The sequence below is a fragment of the Struthio camelus genome, chromosome W (genome assembly GCF_040807025.1).
Source record: "Struthio camelus isolate bStrCam1 chromosome W, bStrCam1.hap1, whole genome shotgun sequence".
In the NCBI taxonomy this organism is placed as follows: domain Eukaryota; kingdom Metazoa; phylum Chordata; class Aves; order Struthioniformes; family Struthionidae; genus Struthio; species Struthio camelus.
Window position 1 is genome coordinate 55,777,891 of NC_090981.1, and position 17,585 is coordinate 55,795,475.

The following is a 17,585-nucleotide window of genomic DNA, read 5'->3' on the forward strand; positions in this document are numbered from 1 at the left end:
TGTCATTTAAGTGAAATATCTATATGAGTAGGCTTCAGCTGCTATGTTTGCTGTTGCAACATGGTGTTGGCGATTTTGGTATGGAATATCTAAGAGGATGTATATTCATGAAGAGCAGCAGAAATATTTAGTATTAATGTTTTTAATTATGATGCGTGGGCGAAGAGCTGTGATATTATCTCTGTCTGTGGCATTAGTGAGATTATTAGAGTGCTCCGTCCCATCCTAAAAAGAATACTAGAAAATTTGGGAAAGTTCAGGAACAGCAGGATTGTTTAACATCTGGAAACCAACTCTGTAGCAAGAGTTATAAACTCAGTCTTTCCAGTTAGCTAGAAGAGGGTTGAGAGGGGCCTTCAGATGTTTCCATGAGGACAGATTATGAACGGGTAGCTCTCTAATCTAGTAGGAGAAACTATGATAGCATCTAATGAGGGGGAAAATTCAGACTAGAAACAAAACATGTATTTTAAAATGAAAATGATTAACTACTGGAACAACTTAACCTAGAGATGGTGGATTCTCAGCTAGAAATGTTTTTAGGTAGAGAAGGAAATTGTATACTTAATGCAGAGATAACTGATGATTGACACATTTTAGTGGCATTTATTGATGCACAGGAAACCATAATAGATATATTAGATAGCCTCAGTTCATGAATCTCACTGTAATGATCACATGATGCTCACTGCAGCATATTGGAAATGGCTCCACCGAACTAAAGGCAAGGGGAGACTAAATTCTTTCTGTGGCATGTATTTGTGAAGATTTGTGCAGTGCTCAGTGGATACAAATGATGTCATCCTTTCAGATCATGTTTGCATAGTATGTATATATCTATATAAATGTATAGGGAGCATAGAGACATGCTGCACAGTACTGTGCACACTATATATATGCTGTGTGTCCTATATGCACACTATATATAGAAATATATATAGGCATTATATGTATAAAACACCATAGCACATTATTATGTGATATAAATATAGTTTGCACATTATTTTTGTAAACTCACTGTACTTTATATTCTTGCCAGGTTAAAATTTCCTCTTAAGGACAGGTCATTGTTTGCAGAAACATTTTTGACTGCTGATCTAATATAGCGCTAAGGCTTTTTTTGGTCATTCATTAATAAGTTCCTTTGAGAACTTTGCTCACTCTGGGTGAAGTAAGAGCTGAAATGATCTCTTTTGTGCTGCTCTCAACTTCTGCAATGAGCTAGTACTGAAACCAATTTAGGAAAAAATACATTTTCTCTTTATATTTTTCCAAGCCTAGCTGGTGTGGTCTGAGTGACTGGGATGCCAAAGTTAAATGCACGTGACATTTACAAGCTGTTGTAGCCAGTGCTCTGCGGAGAGGAGTGGAGTAGTTTAGATGAAACAGTATAATTCCAGATTTCTCAGACGTTTTTTCTTAACATTTCAGTTCAACTGCAGCACATGGAATGATGCCAAGATCTGAAATGTGATGCGCACTGACAGGGTGATAATGCCTTCCAGAGCCATCCATCTTCCTTCTCTCCTTCCCTGAGCACCCTCATTACAAAGAAGAGGACAGAGCTTCCTCTGTGCCAGGGATCTGCACTAACTCAGCACAGCCCCGCCGTGGCTCTCTGCACACTGTATTCTGGTCCTGTGATGCTTTTGAGGCTGGAAAATATCTGGGGGGCCTTTGTGATCTGCACATTCAGCAGACAGGCTCTAGAGTTACAGTCCTGGTCATGAGCAGGCTTTCCCTCTGCAGTTCCAGCCTGCGATGCAGAAGGAACTAAACCTGCCGGACAAGGATGGGAACTTGAGTTTATACTTGTCACCATTGCCCACACAGGTTTCACATCCTTCTCTCGAATGGGGAAGATGTCAGTAGACTGGACTTCAGTCCAGATGTCAGTATGGGGAACTACAGAGAAGCATCTACCCTCCGTGGCCGGCAGTTGCATAAAAGCTTTCATGTGCCTGGGGGTCAGGATTTGAGGCGGCCCTAAAATGGCAGTATGAGCAGCGGCAGTCCTGCTGCTTTTCTTAGCAGGTGGCACAAGTAATCCTTATGTGAGAGGGAATGACCCACTGCCAGTCTGTGTGCGCTGCTCTTGGCTGTTTGTGGAGTCCTGAAATCCTGGAGTGATAAATGCTGTGCAAGTCTAAAGTACTATTTTGTTCACTGGTTGTGTTAAAATAGCACAGAGTGTCCTTAGGTGAGATAAAGTCTCACTGTGATAGCTGCTCATGTGCATAAAGTGAGAAAACCCTGCTCTGGAGGATTTGAACTAAATAGGAACATTGTAAATACAAGAAAATAGGAGCAAAATATAAGAAATAGGAACAAAAGCAGATATAAGAAAAAAGTACCAGGGGCTACAATTGTACCCAGGGCTACAATTTATGCTGTCGCAGTTCTTCCTGAGTGGGAACGCTATTGCAGATCTGGCATGGCAGAGGACTGTTTCAATAGGGCTGTTGCAGGTACAGTCTCCAGAGGCAACAGTGCTCTCCTGTCTGTGCTGACCTGCCTTTCAGCATGTTCTTACATGGGAGGCAGAACAAATTCCTAGCTACACTTCATTATTTGCCGATGGGCTAAGGTCATAGTATGTTTTTCTTAGCTCTCCTTTCAGGTTTGATGACCCACGTAGCGCAGATCAAAGCAATTACTTTCACTCGGCGAAAAGAAAAAGTTCAGTTCCTCTGACAATTTCCCCTTTTGAGAAAACGATATAAGTAAAAGGAAATAGAAGAGAGTCAAAACACATCCTGAGGAGAGAGCTGCCAGCACCAAATGCCCTGGTTATTTGAATGTTGGACTTAATCACCAGGCCTCTCCCCACAGCTCTAGGCACAGTCCAGACTACCTGCTCCACAGGAATTTTGGGGTGGGAGCTGCCCCCTCTGTCCTGATGACCTTTTGCAAGGGATGGCTGCTTGGCTTCTCTCCTTTCAGAAATTTCTTTAGACTTGCAGGTGTGCTAGAGAAGCCTTCTCTGAGCTCTTCTCTACTAACTTTTTAATCCTACCAAGTCCAAAGCAGAGCTCAATAGACCCTGTCAATGGCTTGAGTTAGGAAAGCATGCGACTACACAGATCCAGGTTGTTCCCATAACTCAAAACAGTGAGTGTCTAGGCTGATATTTCAGTTACAACTGATGTGAGGTATCAAAGCAAGAAGCACTGATAAATCAGAGCTCAAGCCCAAACTCTGAAAAAGTAAGGAAGCACCTAAATATTTGCAAAACGAGGGCATCAAGCATTTCTCAGTAGAAGAGGTAGTACCCTTACAAGTTGAGGGTTTGTGATGCTCAGTATAGTAAGGCAGTTTTCAGTATTCTGTGTTGTTTATGTGAATTCATGCTACATGGGAGGTTTGATTCTTCCAGATGCCGGGCACAGCAAGGCATGACCGTGAGATGGCAATCCAGGCCAAAAGAAACCTGACTAAAACCACAGACCCAGTAGAAAGACTTCGCCTGCAGTGTTTAGCAAGGGGGTCTGCAGGCATTAAAGGACTTGGCAGGTGAGTCTAAGAAGCCAAATTCAGTATTCAGTCTACTAGTGTTAGTTACAGGATGCTCCAGCAAAAAGTAGCTAATGGGTGGTTAAAGGGAAAAGAGAGTGAGATTTTTCTTAAGGTGTATAGTGGAATGATGAGAAGCAGTGACCACAAGTTGCTGCAAAGGAAATCCCAGCTGCCTGTATGGAAAACCTGTTTCACCATGAGAATCATTAAGCAGTGGAAGAGTTTGCAGAATCTCCATCTTTGGCGAGCAGCCTAACCTAGCACTGAATGTAACCCTGCTTTGAGTAAGAGGTTGCACTAGAGACCTCCAGAGGTCCTTTTAAACCTCAATTATTCTGTATTTTAAAATATAAAATAAGATGCAAATTCTCAGTTCTTGATTGAAATTTTGCCCATACTGAATTACACAATAGGAATCCCCTCTGCTTCCAAGGAGCACACATGTTATTTTAAACATCTTATGTGGTTGCTTGAACCTGGAAAGTGCAGCACCCCTCCCAGCTATCCTTTTCTTCAGGCTATGGCCTTTCTGTGCTGCTTCACTAACATACAAAACCAACTAGCTGAAGGAAGACAGTGTGAAGAGCAGTGGATTGCAGTGATCAGTAGTGCCAGAGTCATAGTGAAAGAGTATAATGTAAGAAAATCAAGATCCCTTATTTGAGGGTGGTGACAGTGATATGTCCTTGTGGATGATAGGGTGAGCTGCCTTCTTCTCGTCCGCAGGAGAGGTCATGAACATATGGAAGGGCCACAGCACCCAGTCATAGCGTTTGGTTCGTAACCGTACAGGGCAGCTGTTGAGGGCATGCTTTCACTTATGTTTCCAAATGGGAAAATGAGCCCCAGAGACACTCCAGACTAGATCCAGAAAAAAAATTAAGCATCTGCATCCCACTTCAGCTGCCTATATCCAAAATTCTGGCCGTCAGAACTTCCCACTCAACTACCACCTCACCCAGGAGGTCTTTGAAATCCACAAGAATCCTTACTTTTGCCACAGATATTCCCTGATCATCTATTGACCTGTGCCTGAATAAAAACATTTCATTTTTGTCGGCAACAGGCGGGTGGACTGGGATCACAAGCTAAGCAGGGACTTAAACTTGTATTTCCCAGTTCTGATGCAAATACCACAGCCCACAGAGACTGGGGCAGGGGCTTCTGTTTTTTGGGAGAAAGGACTCACCTGCTTGCCTTTTGAAGGACAGAGCTCAGGACCGTGAATCCCTCAGAGGAAGGTGCTTCTCTGAGATCCAGAGTAAGAACTCCTGACAGAGAGAAAAGGAGAATTTAGACATATCTCTCTCCTCATTATTTCCTATGATTAGCTTAAAAGTCTCCATATTCTGGTTTTTCTGCTTTCTTTCCTTTGAGGTGTGATGACCCTTGTTTAGTGGTCTCTTAGCTGTCTGGTTTATGGGGCTAGACCTCTTCTGCAGTCACCGTGAGAGTGTGATTCACCCCGCACCTACGAAAGGCAAGCTGGACCGTGGTCTCAGTCTCCCCCCAAGCTCCGTTAACTGCAGTGGCATTCTAGCTGACTAGCTTAAACTTAAACCAAATGACCAGCTTTTAGATGGCGTAATATATAGTGAATAGGAAGACTCCTTCAGCTAGGGTAAATTCTGCCTCATTTAACTTCAGCTGTGTAAAATTCAGACACCCCGTCTAAGCCATCTCTGCTGTCAAAAGGTTGTTTTATTTTGTTTCTTTCTTTTTGTTTCTCGGAAGATTGTAGAAAGGGAAACGTTATCTCAGTCAGGTGGCCCTGTGCTTTGGCACTGTGCTAAATTGCTGCAGCATTCTCTAAGTTTTCTGTTATATTAACTTCAAATTGCACATTTTCCACAGAGTGTTTCGGATTATGGATGATGACAACAGCAGGACCCTTGATTTCAAAGAATTTGTGAAAGGATTAAATGATTATGCTATGATGATAGACAAGGAAGAAGCACAAGAGATTTTCCGGATATTTGATAAAGATGGCAGTGGAACAATTGACTTTGACGAGTTTCTTGTTACACTAAGAGTAAGTCTGGGAATTTCTGGTATTGCTGCATTAAATGGAGAAAAAGCCCTCTTTCATCCTTAGCTGAACATCATCAGTGCTAGCTAAGTACAGTACTGATATTCATATCAGTAATTAGCAAAATCTACAGTTGTATTTAAAAAGTCAGCAACTCTTGAGTAGATAAAACATTCTATTTCCATATGCTAATGAATGCGCTAAATGGAAAAATTGCCCCAAATGACCCTTTTGTGGATAAGAGAGCACAGAACCTAACATGTCTCTGCAATATATTGACAAAATCTAAGGCTCCTAGTAAATAAATGGTTGTGATTTTTTTTTACAAATTACTGCCTTGGTTTAGGTACTTAAATTCCACCTATACTGCAGTTCAGGTACCTATGTGGTTCTGTCTGTTAACCTTGCTTCCCTATCCTTTGCCTTATAATATATCTCCTTATAACATAAGCTAATCCAGTGGAGGTTTTCTCTAATTAAACACAGCATGACCAACTTTGGTTGGGGACCATTTGTTCTGCTGATGTCTACACAGCAAAGAAAGAGAAAATATTTAGTGCTTACTGTTGTTAAAATATTTGAAATTAATAGTATAGAAAAGTATTCCGGGAAACATTTCTCTCTTTTTGTCTACTTATCAGCCTATTAATAGACACTGAATAGACTCCATCACACTGTTTTTTGATAATATATTGTACTTTCTATTGCACGGACAATGTAAACTATCAGTAGTTTGCTCTTTCAAGTGCTTGAACTAGATTTACTATTAACAACAGCAGCTACTGGAATTGGGAATTGGGCAAGTAGATGGCAGAAATGTAATGAATCTGTTAATATTTCTTTACAGCCTCCCATGTCGAATGCCAGAAAAGAGATAATCATGCAGGCATTTAGGAAGTTAGATAAAACTGGAGATGGTATCATAACAATTGAAGACTTACGGGGGGTTTATAATGCAAAGCATCATCCTAAATACCAGAATGGAGACTGGACAGAAGATCAAGTGTTTAGGGCCTTTCTAGATAATTTTGATTCACCCTATGACAAGGATGGGAAGGTAAGTGAAACATCTAATGTGAAGCCACGAAAACAACGTTTGACTCACAGCTGAAATTACTATATGTAAGAATGATCCCAGTACCAAACATGCATCTGCAGGGCATTTATTTCACATTCATGGAAGACAGTAAGGCAGGTGCATAATCAATGCTTAGGACTATTAGTGAAGCTTGCTTAGGCATTCAGAGGCAAAAGTAATCTGCAGGAGTGGCGAAAGCTAGGCAAGAGATTGCGTTTGCAGGCTTGTAGCCTTTATGGCCCTACTTTCATAAGTAACTCTAAGCATATCTTCAAACTAAGCCACTACAATTGCTAATTTTCAAAATCTATGTAAATTAGAAGATTTCTCACATCCCAGGAGAATATAAACCAGGATCCAGTTCAGAAGCAGGTTCCCCGAAATACTTTATGTTTGGTGCTTCTGTAATATGTGTAATTACTTAAAAGATTGACTTTGGAAATCACTGCATAATAGAGAGAGATTTATCTAAAGAGAATTGAAGAGAATTAAAAAGAGAAGTCCCAGAGCTCTAGCTGAAGTGGGAGCTGGAAATGGGCTGCCAAAATGACCTGAGGCTGCCGAGAGAATTGTGCCCTGAGGAACTGCTGGTCTGGGGCAGGGCTGGGAGGCCTTGCCTACCACTCAGCCAAAGTTTTCCAATTCAAACACCTGGTCACCCTCTATGGTGGATGTCTTTTGCATCCACTTCATAACCTTCTCAATCTCCAAGCCATTCAGACTTCTTTTCCCCCTCAATATGTGTCTGCAAAGGTCTTTGATCCAAACTTGCATGGGTCTGACCAACTCAGAGCAAGCCTGGATCTGTCTGCTATTTCCATATCGATATCCTCAGTCCAAGCTATTCATAATAACGAGCCATTTAAAGTTTCATCAGAACTTTGCACAATGGCTTTACGCTTCCGTGACTCTTCTGAAATAGTCTTTCTTAGGTTGCACTTGGCTTTTAGTGGCTGCATTACACTGGTCGCTGTTACCTGTCTAATGCTTGGCTACTATACCCAAATCTTCCACTTGTTCTGTTTCCAACAGGCAAGTTCTCAGTTTGTAGAGAGGTGTTTGTTTTTATTTCCCTTGGGCATGACTTCACACCTGGTAGACCTGAATTTCATCCCTTTTTCTGTTACGTCATCCTCAGAATTACCCAGTTCTGTGAGTTGTCCCCTTCCTTGTCTGCAGCGGCAGTGACTTCTAGCAAACTTCAGGAGAACATTCCTGCTTTTTGTGCTGAGGTCATACATGAAAACATTAAACAAGATGAGTCCCCAAAATGATTCTTGACAGACTTAGTGCCACTGTATCTCTAATTGGCCTCCACAATGCCTTATACTTTGTAAATGCTGCAGTTTTTGAGCTTATAGAGAAGTTACTTTGACCTCCTCTACCTCTTGTTTAGCAATCCTGATATTAGCCCGCCAGGTACAGTTTCTTCTGAGAACTGAACATGGCTTTTCTGTGCCTAAATCTGCCATGTCACTGATAAAAACCAAGGGCATGTTAGATTAATTGTCCAGATGAAACTTCTGCCTGAAATGGAAATACATTCCTTGACTTCAGCACTGAAGACTTGATCTGGGTTTTGCTGACAAACAGCTTCAAATGATTCCTACAAAAGGCTACAAGAAGGTAGCTGACCAAGTGAGAAAACCTAAAGCAGTTTTAGCTGAAACGCCTCATGGCTGTGCAGCTGCTAGAAATGCAGAAAGGTCCTCTTTACAGTAATCTTGCTGAGTGCTTCTGAAACAGCCAGGGTCAGGGATGCTTGTAGTCGGTTTGTAATGGCAGGATAGGCTAAAATGGTCAGTTCTCCTGACTGTCACACATTTTTTCTAGTTCTCAAATGTACTATGCTAAACACTATGGGGGTAAATATTTTTGTATGTGACGTTTTATTCAAAGAATGACCTATATGGTTCAAGTATTAAAAGGCTGCTATTTGTAGTACCTGTTAAATCTGTTTTTTTTAAATTGATATTTAATCTAGTTACTTTTAGAAATAGATTCAGCTCCAAAATGTACATCAAAAATATTCAAAACTTTTTGGGATTTGAAAGATTTTTCACTTCTTTAAATGAGACCTGTGTGGAACAATGATATTTTCTCTCTGGTGAATGGATATAAAGCTCCTAGCTATATCTGGGTTGCACCAGAAACCCAATCCCTTTTTATTAATGATAATGCAAAGAACCAAATGATAGCATCCCTGTAAAAATTGCTTAACAATATTTTTCTTCTTGAGCATCACTGATTTTAACTTCAGTTCCTGGTAAGGTTAGTTTAATTGTGCATCTTCAATTCCTATCTAAGCATAGCTGGAGGACAGGCATGCTACTTCTAGTAAAGAAGTGAACTTCTGCAAATTTTCACTGCCTTCATTCTTCCTATTGGGTTCCTTTTCACCAGCAATAATGTGAAATAGCAGATGTTAAGGTTTAATTTAGAGTTTTTCTCAATGTGTAGTTTTTACCTATTACAACATGAAGAAAATAAAGGTTCATTTTCCTGTTTTAAATCCTTCTGCCTCAGGTCACAACAGAAGAATTCATGAACTACTATGCAGGAGTCAGCGCTTCCATAGACACAGATGTCTATTTTATCGTCATGATGAAAAACGCTTGGAAACTCTAACTGTACGATTAAAGGAACAAGACTTTATTTCCACTTTTTTAGGTCCACACAATTAAGTGTATGCACAACAACATGCTCATTTTGCATAAGAGCAGCTTCCAGTCGCTGTGCGGATTACAGTCAAGCTGTAGAAATAATTGCCAGAAGCACTGCTTTGGTAGGCTCGCCCTCAGAGCGTCAGCAGCATCCTTAGAGAGCAGATCGGGCAACCAGCCGCTCTGCAGACCTTTACCTTTTCTCTCTGCATCCCTGACCTGTGTTTTCTTCTCTGAGACAAGCTTTTCATTTCTTCTCAGACATCTGCAGCAGGTCCCCATTTCCACTGTTAGCTACAGCTGTGCTTTATAGAGGATGTAAGAGAAGGAAATATTCTGGAAAGCTTATGGTTTGGGCAGACTGTTACAAATATGAGAAAGTCCGACCCATGAGGGACCAACCTCTACAGTGCTCAGCAATAGACACAGAGGGTCACATACTCCTCTCTCCCCCAGCACCACAGTGTCTCTCAGCTTCTTGTGCCTCACGTGTGGGATGGAGCAACTGCACAAATGTTCAGCTCAGTGCTGGGAATACACGAGTTCTCAGTGCTGGGAAGCTGGAGGAGGAAACAAATGGAGAAGGGGAGACAGGGACCAATATAAATGCTGAAGACTCTATAAAACCTTTTTTTCTCCACTGCTTACAGCTGTGCCAGCAATTTTGTGCACATGCCCTGGTCCAAATCTCTGTGGACCTTCTTATATCTTTTCTTTTCTTTTGATTCCTTTCTTTCTGTACTCTAAGATTACCTTGCTAACATTTTTCTTCAAAAGGGCATACATGTGTTACAGCGTTTTCTTCTCACTGGTCCTGGAACTAGTGTGGTAGCTGTTGTCCGTACACTGCTATTACGAAAGTTACTTACTACTTTTTAATATTTATACTGACTTATGACCAAGCTATGACTCCAGGGAAGTTCTGAATGCTTGATATTCTGCTCCTGTACAGACTCTGCTTTCTGTTTCGTTCAAAAACAGTCTCTCAGTACAAGCAACAGGTACCTGCAATTTCTTAGCAAAGGCTATACAAGATCAATGTTTCCTTTGATCCGTAAGTCTCTAGAAACTTGCTTGCTGTTTAACACTGGAAACTGGTGGAAAGAGTCTGTCTGTGATGTTTGCCATCAGTCATAAGCGGAGTCTTTACCTACTGTGATGCTACTGAAGTATCTATGATGTGCCTTATATGAAAAAAACTTGTTATCAGAGGCTTTGCACATACTAGCACCTTGTGCAGAACCTGTTTCTTTCTCAGTTATTAATTGGCTCCACAACAGGCTGTCATATTATCTACTTAGTAGCTTTCAAATAAAAAGAAAGCAATGTTAATGGACTGTGGGAATCACAAAATGAGAAAATGATTTCCTGATGACATACATTGTCTAAATGTTTCAGACTCCACAGTGATCTGTTGTGCTGACATTTATTCAAGCACTGTGGAAATTTTAATCTGAATAACTAACTCCTAACAAGTTTGTCTGTTCTGTACTGACCCTTTCTAATTTTACATAATCCTAAATGCAATATACCTTTTCAAAAGGATTTTTGTGGAAGGAGGGTCAGCACTTGTGTCAAACAGTGGTACCGGCCCCAAGTACACTCTTTTAAAATCAGCAGAAGCTCTGTCACTGGCCTCTGTGCACCTTGGATTAAGCCTGTTACGGCTGATGAAAGCTCAGTGCTTCAGGGTGGCATGTCCCTCTTTGTTCTGCACTGAGCTTGACTAATGGGGTCTTGTGAGGCGAGCTGAAAGGTGTGAATGAGGAGAGTTCAGACCATGTTGTCCTTGAGTGAAGGCTCTACACTCATCCTCGTGATGTGGCTCATCCTTGTGATGAACTGTGGCTGAGGAGCTTCTTAATTCTCTCTGAGCAGGTCCCAGCTCTTCAGATTTGCCTAAGTGTAGATCTCATGACTTGCTGGATACATTTCTAGGCATATTCAGGAGGCCATTTCTCATAATTATATCATTTTGAAAATTTGCACAGAGCACATTTCTAAGGGCTTGCCTCAGGTTTCTTTGAACTCAGTGGCAAAGTTTCCTTTCACTTCTGTGGGGGCAGAATTGCAATCTGAAGAAAAATTGGTAGCTGCAGAAAAGATGTATTTTGCTTTCAGGAAAAAGAAACAGTCTAGGAAAGATAAATATGTAATATTTTTTACTTGTAAACAAATGCAGTAGAATACAAATAGGAATCTGTGCTATAAGAAATGTCATTTGATTAATATGTGTTCAAAATCATGAAAGAAACATAGGCATTGTATTGACTGCTAAGTAGGAAAATCTTTACTGAGACATGTGCAGCCATAATCATACAGTGGGCACCCATGCGTGAACTTCAGAGGAAGCACTTTGCAGAAGACAAGGACAAATTAGAGTGAGGGGCTTTGAACCAGGCATCAAGGTGCACCAAGGCAGGTGCTTAGAGCCATCCTTTAGCACTTCAGTATCCTTGTCTGCTAGGGGTGCTGCATTGTGGACATGAAGAGCTGAAAATGAAGTTCAAGAGTCTGCACTAAGCTGCAGGTTGCTGGGCGCTGCATACAGACCCAGCAGATGCAGTAGACGGACTCAGCAGTACAGGGTGTCCTGCCAAGTTCATGGTTGCACAGTGCACATGGCAGATACTCGGAGATAGGTGGCATGCATGCCACCGTATCTGGCACTAGAATCAAGATTATAAGATCTTGGTTGATGCTTCATATTCTAACATTATTTCTTGTTTCTGATTGATTGTGCAATAGAAGTGAAACAGGATAGCATAAACCATAGCAACATTTGAGTCTGCAGGGCTGTGGGGAAATACAAGAAGCAAATGTTTTGCCTGCTAATGTGCCATGAGCTCCAGCCTGCCCTGCAGCAGAGCCATTTGTAAGGGCTGAGCTCTGCCCATCCTGCCAGGCAGGGCACAGGAGCTTTGACTCAAAACGCTGGCTGACACTTGTGGTCACCCAAAGAAGGAAAAGTCTTCTTTGTGCCTTCCCAAACTCTTCTCCCACCTCTTTCTGCCTGAGCTATTAGAAACCATCTCTGACCACTGCCACCTGAGCAGGCACAGGACATGGGAGGGAGAGGGGCAGGGGACAGCCTCTCCCTTCAGCATATTCCCCAGGGAAAGCTGGCTGCCTTCAGCAGGGAGCACAGGAGCCTCTCGCGTGTGCAGGCAGTGTGCGGCATCCCGCTGCAGAGAGATCAACGGGCAAGTGAAGAAGTAGGGGTAATGGCAGCTAAATGGTTTGCTTGCTAGATGTGTGGACATCCTGGATAAGGACAAGTAAGGAGGGACACATTTCCCAGCTGGAACCTCAAGACGTACACCCGGGGTCCCAAATTTGCCCAACGGCCATGCTTTTGGAGTCACCACTTTTCAGCACTCCTGCAACCTCTTTCACTTCATTTTGGTTTTGCCTTTTGGGTCTCAGTGTATTCTTTGGCTTCATATTTTTGGCCTGGAGAGAAACATTTGGCTTCCTATGATCAAAAATTATTGTTTGGTTCACATTCTGTCCTGCAGCACATATTTCTTGAAGTTAGACCACAAGGTATATTCATCGAGCTGGTTAATTTTGTTGGTCTCCTGGCACAAAACTATTTTAGCACAGGCAGATGGAAGTAGCTGAGGTTTTTGCAGATGAAACCAAGTGTGTACACTGGTATATGAAAGCAAGTTGCTTTTATGTAATATCTTTTATGCAGTACTGACTCAAAATTTTGCAAAAGAGTAGGCAGAGCAGATCTCAGAGCTGAGCAAGCTGAGCTTGCTGCATCTGCTGTCATCAGCTGACAGAAGGAGTTTGCGTGGTGATTTCTGATTTTTTTCTTCCTCCCATATCCTGTCCTCTGCCGTGGAGCAGCAGCAGCAGCAAGCTCAGCTTTCCATGGTAGCCACAATGTTGAGAGAAACCTGCTGCCTTTGGCAACGGCCAACTTTCTATGACTTTATCTATGACCGTAGCCCATCCTATTTCTCTAGAAGTCCTTTCTCGTATCCATCTGAGGAGGGAAAACTAAGAAAAAACCCAGATTTCCTAGTGGAATGTAGTGAATGAAAAGTCCTCGGGTGGCTGATTGCCTCAGTATTTGAAGCAGCGTCAGATTGTGCTCATTTGCCTCGTGTTCTGCTCTGAACACTTTTAAGTCCCAATGATTTCAGCACTGATTTTAAATCTGGAGCTCTCACACCAACAGGTGTAATATGAGACTAGAGCATCACACGAAATAAAGGCTTTAGCACTGTCATTTTCAACTGAACCTAGGTAGGGAGGCTGTATGTCCAGCAAAAACTGGACTGAGACTCTCTATCAGCTTTCAGAGCTCCTATTGAACCCACCAGGAACTGCAGCTGAAGAATGGTGATGGGATCCTGACTTTCTTTAAAATCTTGACAACAAGACAAAATGAGAAAGAAAGGAAATGCAATGTATTCTGAAAGTTAGCTCAAGATTAGCTTTCTGTGGAAAAACAGATTTTGGTAAAATGCGAGTAATGTTTATTTTCCACAGGCATTTCATTTAAAACTCGTAATATTTTTGCCAAGACCTGCATTTTTTTTTTACTTTCAGTTGATATGTTAGCATTCCAAATTTGTTGATTTTTTTGTTTTACCTCGATTTTCTGAAAATAATACTGTATCATTTTAGAGTAGCTTTGATTTTATACTATAGATTTATTTCTTAAGACATTTCCAAAATGCATTTCTTTTTTATTTCTCCTCTTTTATTGCTTGAATAACCTTTGGGTTTTTTATATTCTTCTGGTGATGGTGCTGATGTTGGACTAATTTAATTTTCTACTGTCATCTAAGCTGTGCTGTTAATATTTAGCAATAATTGGAATAACATTTCTTATATTCATTTTTTCAGGACACAACAGTTGCTCTGTCTCCAAATGCAAGAAGCTCATTCCATTGACTTCAGTGTCATTGGATGAAATGCAATGTGAGAGCTAGCTGGAGCAATGGATCCTAATGTCAGATTAGCTGACGATCTGACATAAAAATCAGACTTCTCTGAAAGACTCTAAAGAATTATTTTCAAAATCTGGGAATGTGTTACATAAACATTCTGCTTTGGGCTACAGTATATAGCCACAGCGACTTTTTAATTCTGGTTTTATCATTCCTAGGTTACAAAAGATGAGTTTTTGAATTACTACGCTGGAGTTAGTGCCTCTGTGGATAGTGATGCCTACTTCATTTTAATGATGAAGAAATCCTGGAAACTCTGACTTTTGTTTTTGTTTGCCTTGATCTCTTTGGAATCGGAGACTATAAAGATATGAAATACTATTAACCTCAGCATGGGTTTGATTTTTTTCAAGTTCCTGCCTGAGATACGTTTTCAGAGCCAAGTGGTTTAATGACACCAGCAAAGTGTTCCAGTGCTGGACACTTGCATGTGGCTTAACGTGTTCAACAGGTGGCGCATAAAAGCCAAGAAATCGCCGGCCTTAGTGAGATTCAGAGTTGCTGAGTGAGCAGAGGGATGTGACAGCCTATATAAACTAGCAATTGTGTTTCCACCATCATTAGTTGCTTTCTTGTGTGTCTGTACATTAGATTTGTTTTGCCAGTGGTCTGATTTATATAGTGCTTATTTGGGGTGCTTTGTGATCACAGTAATAAAGGGACTATTTGACCCTAAAATAATTCTTAACAGTTCAAGTCTCTGTTAGGTTACATTCCAGCTAATTTTAAAAGAGAGCTTTAGAAACCCACAACCAAAATGATACGTATCACAAGCCAAGAGCATATTCACTAAAGACCTACCCTTATTCAGCCCAGGATGGCAATATTACTGTATAAATACAGACCTTCAAGTCAATAAACACGTTGGCAAGAAGCCTAGAAGGAGTTAAACTTCTACCCTGTACAAATACCTTGCCAGCACTGGCAGATCCCTCAGTGCCAGAAAGGATGGTTTTGAGGTCAGCTTCTGCCTATCTAAACCAGCCCTGCTGGCGAAAGGACCTGTCCTGTCCATTGCACCGAATGCAGCCCCGTGCTCCTGCTGTGGGGTGGCTGGGCTGCCCCAAGGTGAGCTGAGTTAGCAAAACTGAGATCCTATGCCGTTATCGGTGAGCTCTGAGAGCTGTGATCTGCATCACTTTTTGGCCACGGGCTCACTAGCGTCAGCCCGAGGGAGAGGGTGAGGCCTCGCATCTCCGGGCAGGCGAATGCACTGGCGTTTCCCCTGTGGGCAGAAGAGCCGTCTCAGAGCTACCTCGGTTGTGTCAAACCACACCATGAGGAAATTTGGCCTTTCGTATCTTGCTGAAAACTGAGGGTGTCTTTGACTCACCATTTATTTTATGACCCAGACTTCACGCCACATTGCAGCCATTTAAACTTTTCTTTCCCTTGAGCAGAAATGGTTCCTGTATCTGATCACGCTTAGCCAGCCTTTTGCCACCCTACTGATATAGGCAAAAATGTATTTTGTCAGCCTTTCTAAATGAACATGTGCACGAGAAAGAGATTTGGTAAACAAACTAATAATATCAGCAGGGGGCAAATACCACCTTGGGAAGTCATTAACATTTTTCAGCATCATTAAAATTAGGCTGTGACTCAGTATTACAACTGAGGAATGACTTTTTAATTCATGGATTAGTATTTGTATGCTCTTAGGGGCTGTTTACATAAGACAAATGACTTGCAAATAGAGGAGGACAGGAATGAACAAGGGAGAAGGACTGGTGTATCATTAGCACGAAAACCGCAGCAGGAGTCTGACAGGTACTTACCAAAGTAACAGAGCAGGCAGCTGCCAAACAGAGGTGTCACAAATCAGCTACATGCAAATCAGGGTAACCAAGCTCTTTTTCAAGCGTAAACTAACGTATATAGCTGAGTGCATAGCACAGGCGGTGAAAAGTGTGAATTAGGAAGGTTATACTAAAGAAAATAAAGTGCATCTAGTACACGAAAGCTGAGCTAGACCAGGATGCAGATACTGAGTCAGACTGAAGTCTGTAAAGTGCAGCGGGGGAAATTCTATCTTGTAGGTTAAGGAAACTGCTCAGATGGTGTGACCAAGTGCAGTGCTATCAAGACATAGACATGGCTGTATCTTTACATAGATATTATGCACCGAAATTTGGTTTTGGCCCAGAAAAGCTTGTTTTGGTGCATATTTGGATGTTTATTTTTTAAAGGGAAACTGAAAGCTGTTCATTAAGCAGTTTTGTATCTATGTATGCCCATCACATATGTTTTGTATATAAGATCATATATGAAGTTCAGGAATGGTGAAATTGGGACCACTGAAATATCATTACCTCAGTCCCTGAAAAATAGTCAGTGACCAATTTTACAAAAGACGTAGCTCCCATAGCTCAGGTCAGACTCTCAAAGCAAAAGGAGACATGCTAGTCTTTACATACTTCAGAAAAAAATCTAATCCCCAGGCAGAATTATTTTGGTAGGAACTTAGCACTTGTAAAACTTTAGCCTGACAGGACTTGGCTGAAACCACTGTAAGGACCAGATTGTTGGCATTGACCTGGTAGCAGCTGGATGTGATTCAGTTAACCGTTTTCGTGACAGTTTCTGAGAGCTAGGCTCGTTTTGGAATTTTATTGCTAACCTTTAGCCCGCCTCATTTTGTCTATGCTGGTCACTGTTCTCCTGAAAATACACTCTTCTAGATAGACTTTATAATATGCTCAGATGCATTCGTGGGAGAAAGTAACCCCCATTATCTGGCATGAATTAGCTTACACCATTCATTAAGAAAAGCTACAGTGGAGTGAACATATTGAACAAGAAGCTTCTTCGTTTTCTATTATTAGTTGCATATTTGTCAGCATTCAGTAGTGTATTAATGAAGGACTATTTCTGAGGACATAACCTGTATGTGAATTTGCTTTAATGTATGCATATTTATGCTCTTGCAAGCCTGAGGGCTTATGGCCTTGGCTGGTTCTCCTGGTGTGGATTCATCTCTGCACGTGGAGGCCTGCTCAATGTTTCCAGCTCACCTGCGCAAGTATTAGCCATTTACAGGAAAGAGGCCGCAACTGCAAACCACCACGTTCACTTGCCCAAGTTCCAGAGTTCAGTTATCACTCGATTACCTAGGTAATGAGGGGTAGATTGGGAAGGGGAGTTAGGACAAACAGTGCAAAACATAGTAAATGAGGCTATAGAGAGGCTTCCGTGGTGAAAAGCAAGGTCAGAGATCCAGTTTTCTCTGGCAACTGTATGTGGCCCAGTGCTGCGACTGCTGAGCCCACCCGGCCCCATGCCATCTTCCAGCGCCAGGGCCCCCCGCGCTGGCCACAGCGCTGCAGACG

General features: G+C 41.8%; 1 protein-coding gene across 6 annotated transcripts in view; it reads left to right on the forward strand.

Annotated features, from left to right (window-relative positions):
• LOC138060833 (calcyphosin-like protein) overlaps window positions 1–17,353 on the forward strand; it is a 37,160-nt gene extending 19,807 nt beyond the window's left edge. For 2 of the 6 annotated variants that reach the window (XM_068925991.1, XM_068925993.1), the window contains 5 exons: window positions 3,377–3,513; window positions 5,371–5,548; window positions 6,393–6,602; window positions 9,150–9,253; window positions 14,415–17,353. In XM_068925991.1, the coding sequence (XP_068782092.1) occupies window positions 3,377–3,513; window positions 5,371–5,548; window positions 6,393–6,602; window positions 9,150–9,251 (627 nt within the window). In that variant the 3' untranslated portion in view covers window positions 9,252–9,253; window positions 14,415–17,353. Of the gene's footprint in view, window positions 1–3,376; window positions 3,514–5,370; window positions 5,549–6,392; window positions 6,603–9,149 lie in introns of all 6 variants that reach the window. The other 4 variants (XR_011137537.1, XM_068925995.1, XM_068925994.1 and 1 more) reach the window with 4 other exon arrangements.
• The last annotated feature ends 232 nt before the right edge of the window (window positions 17,354–17,585 follow it).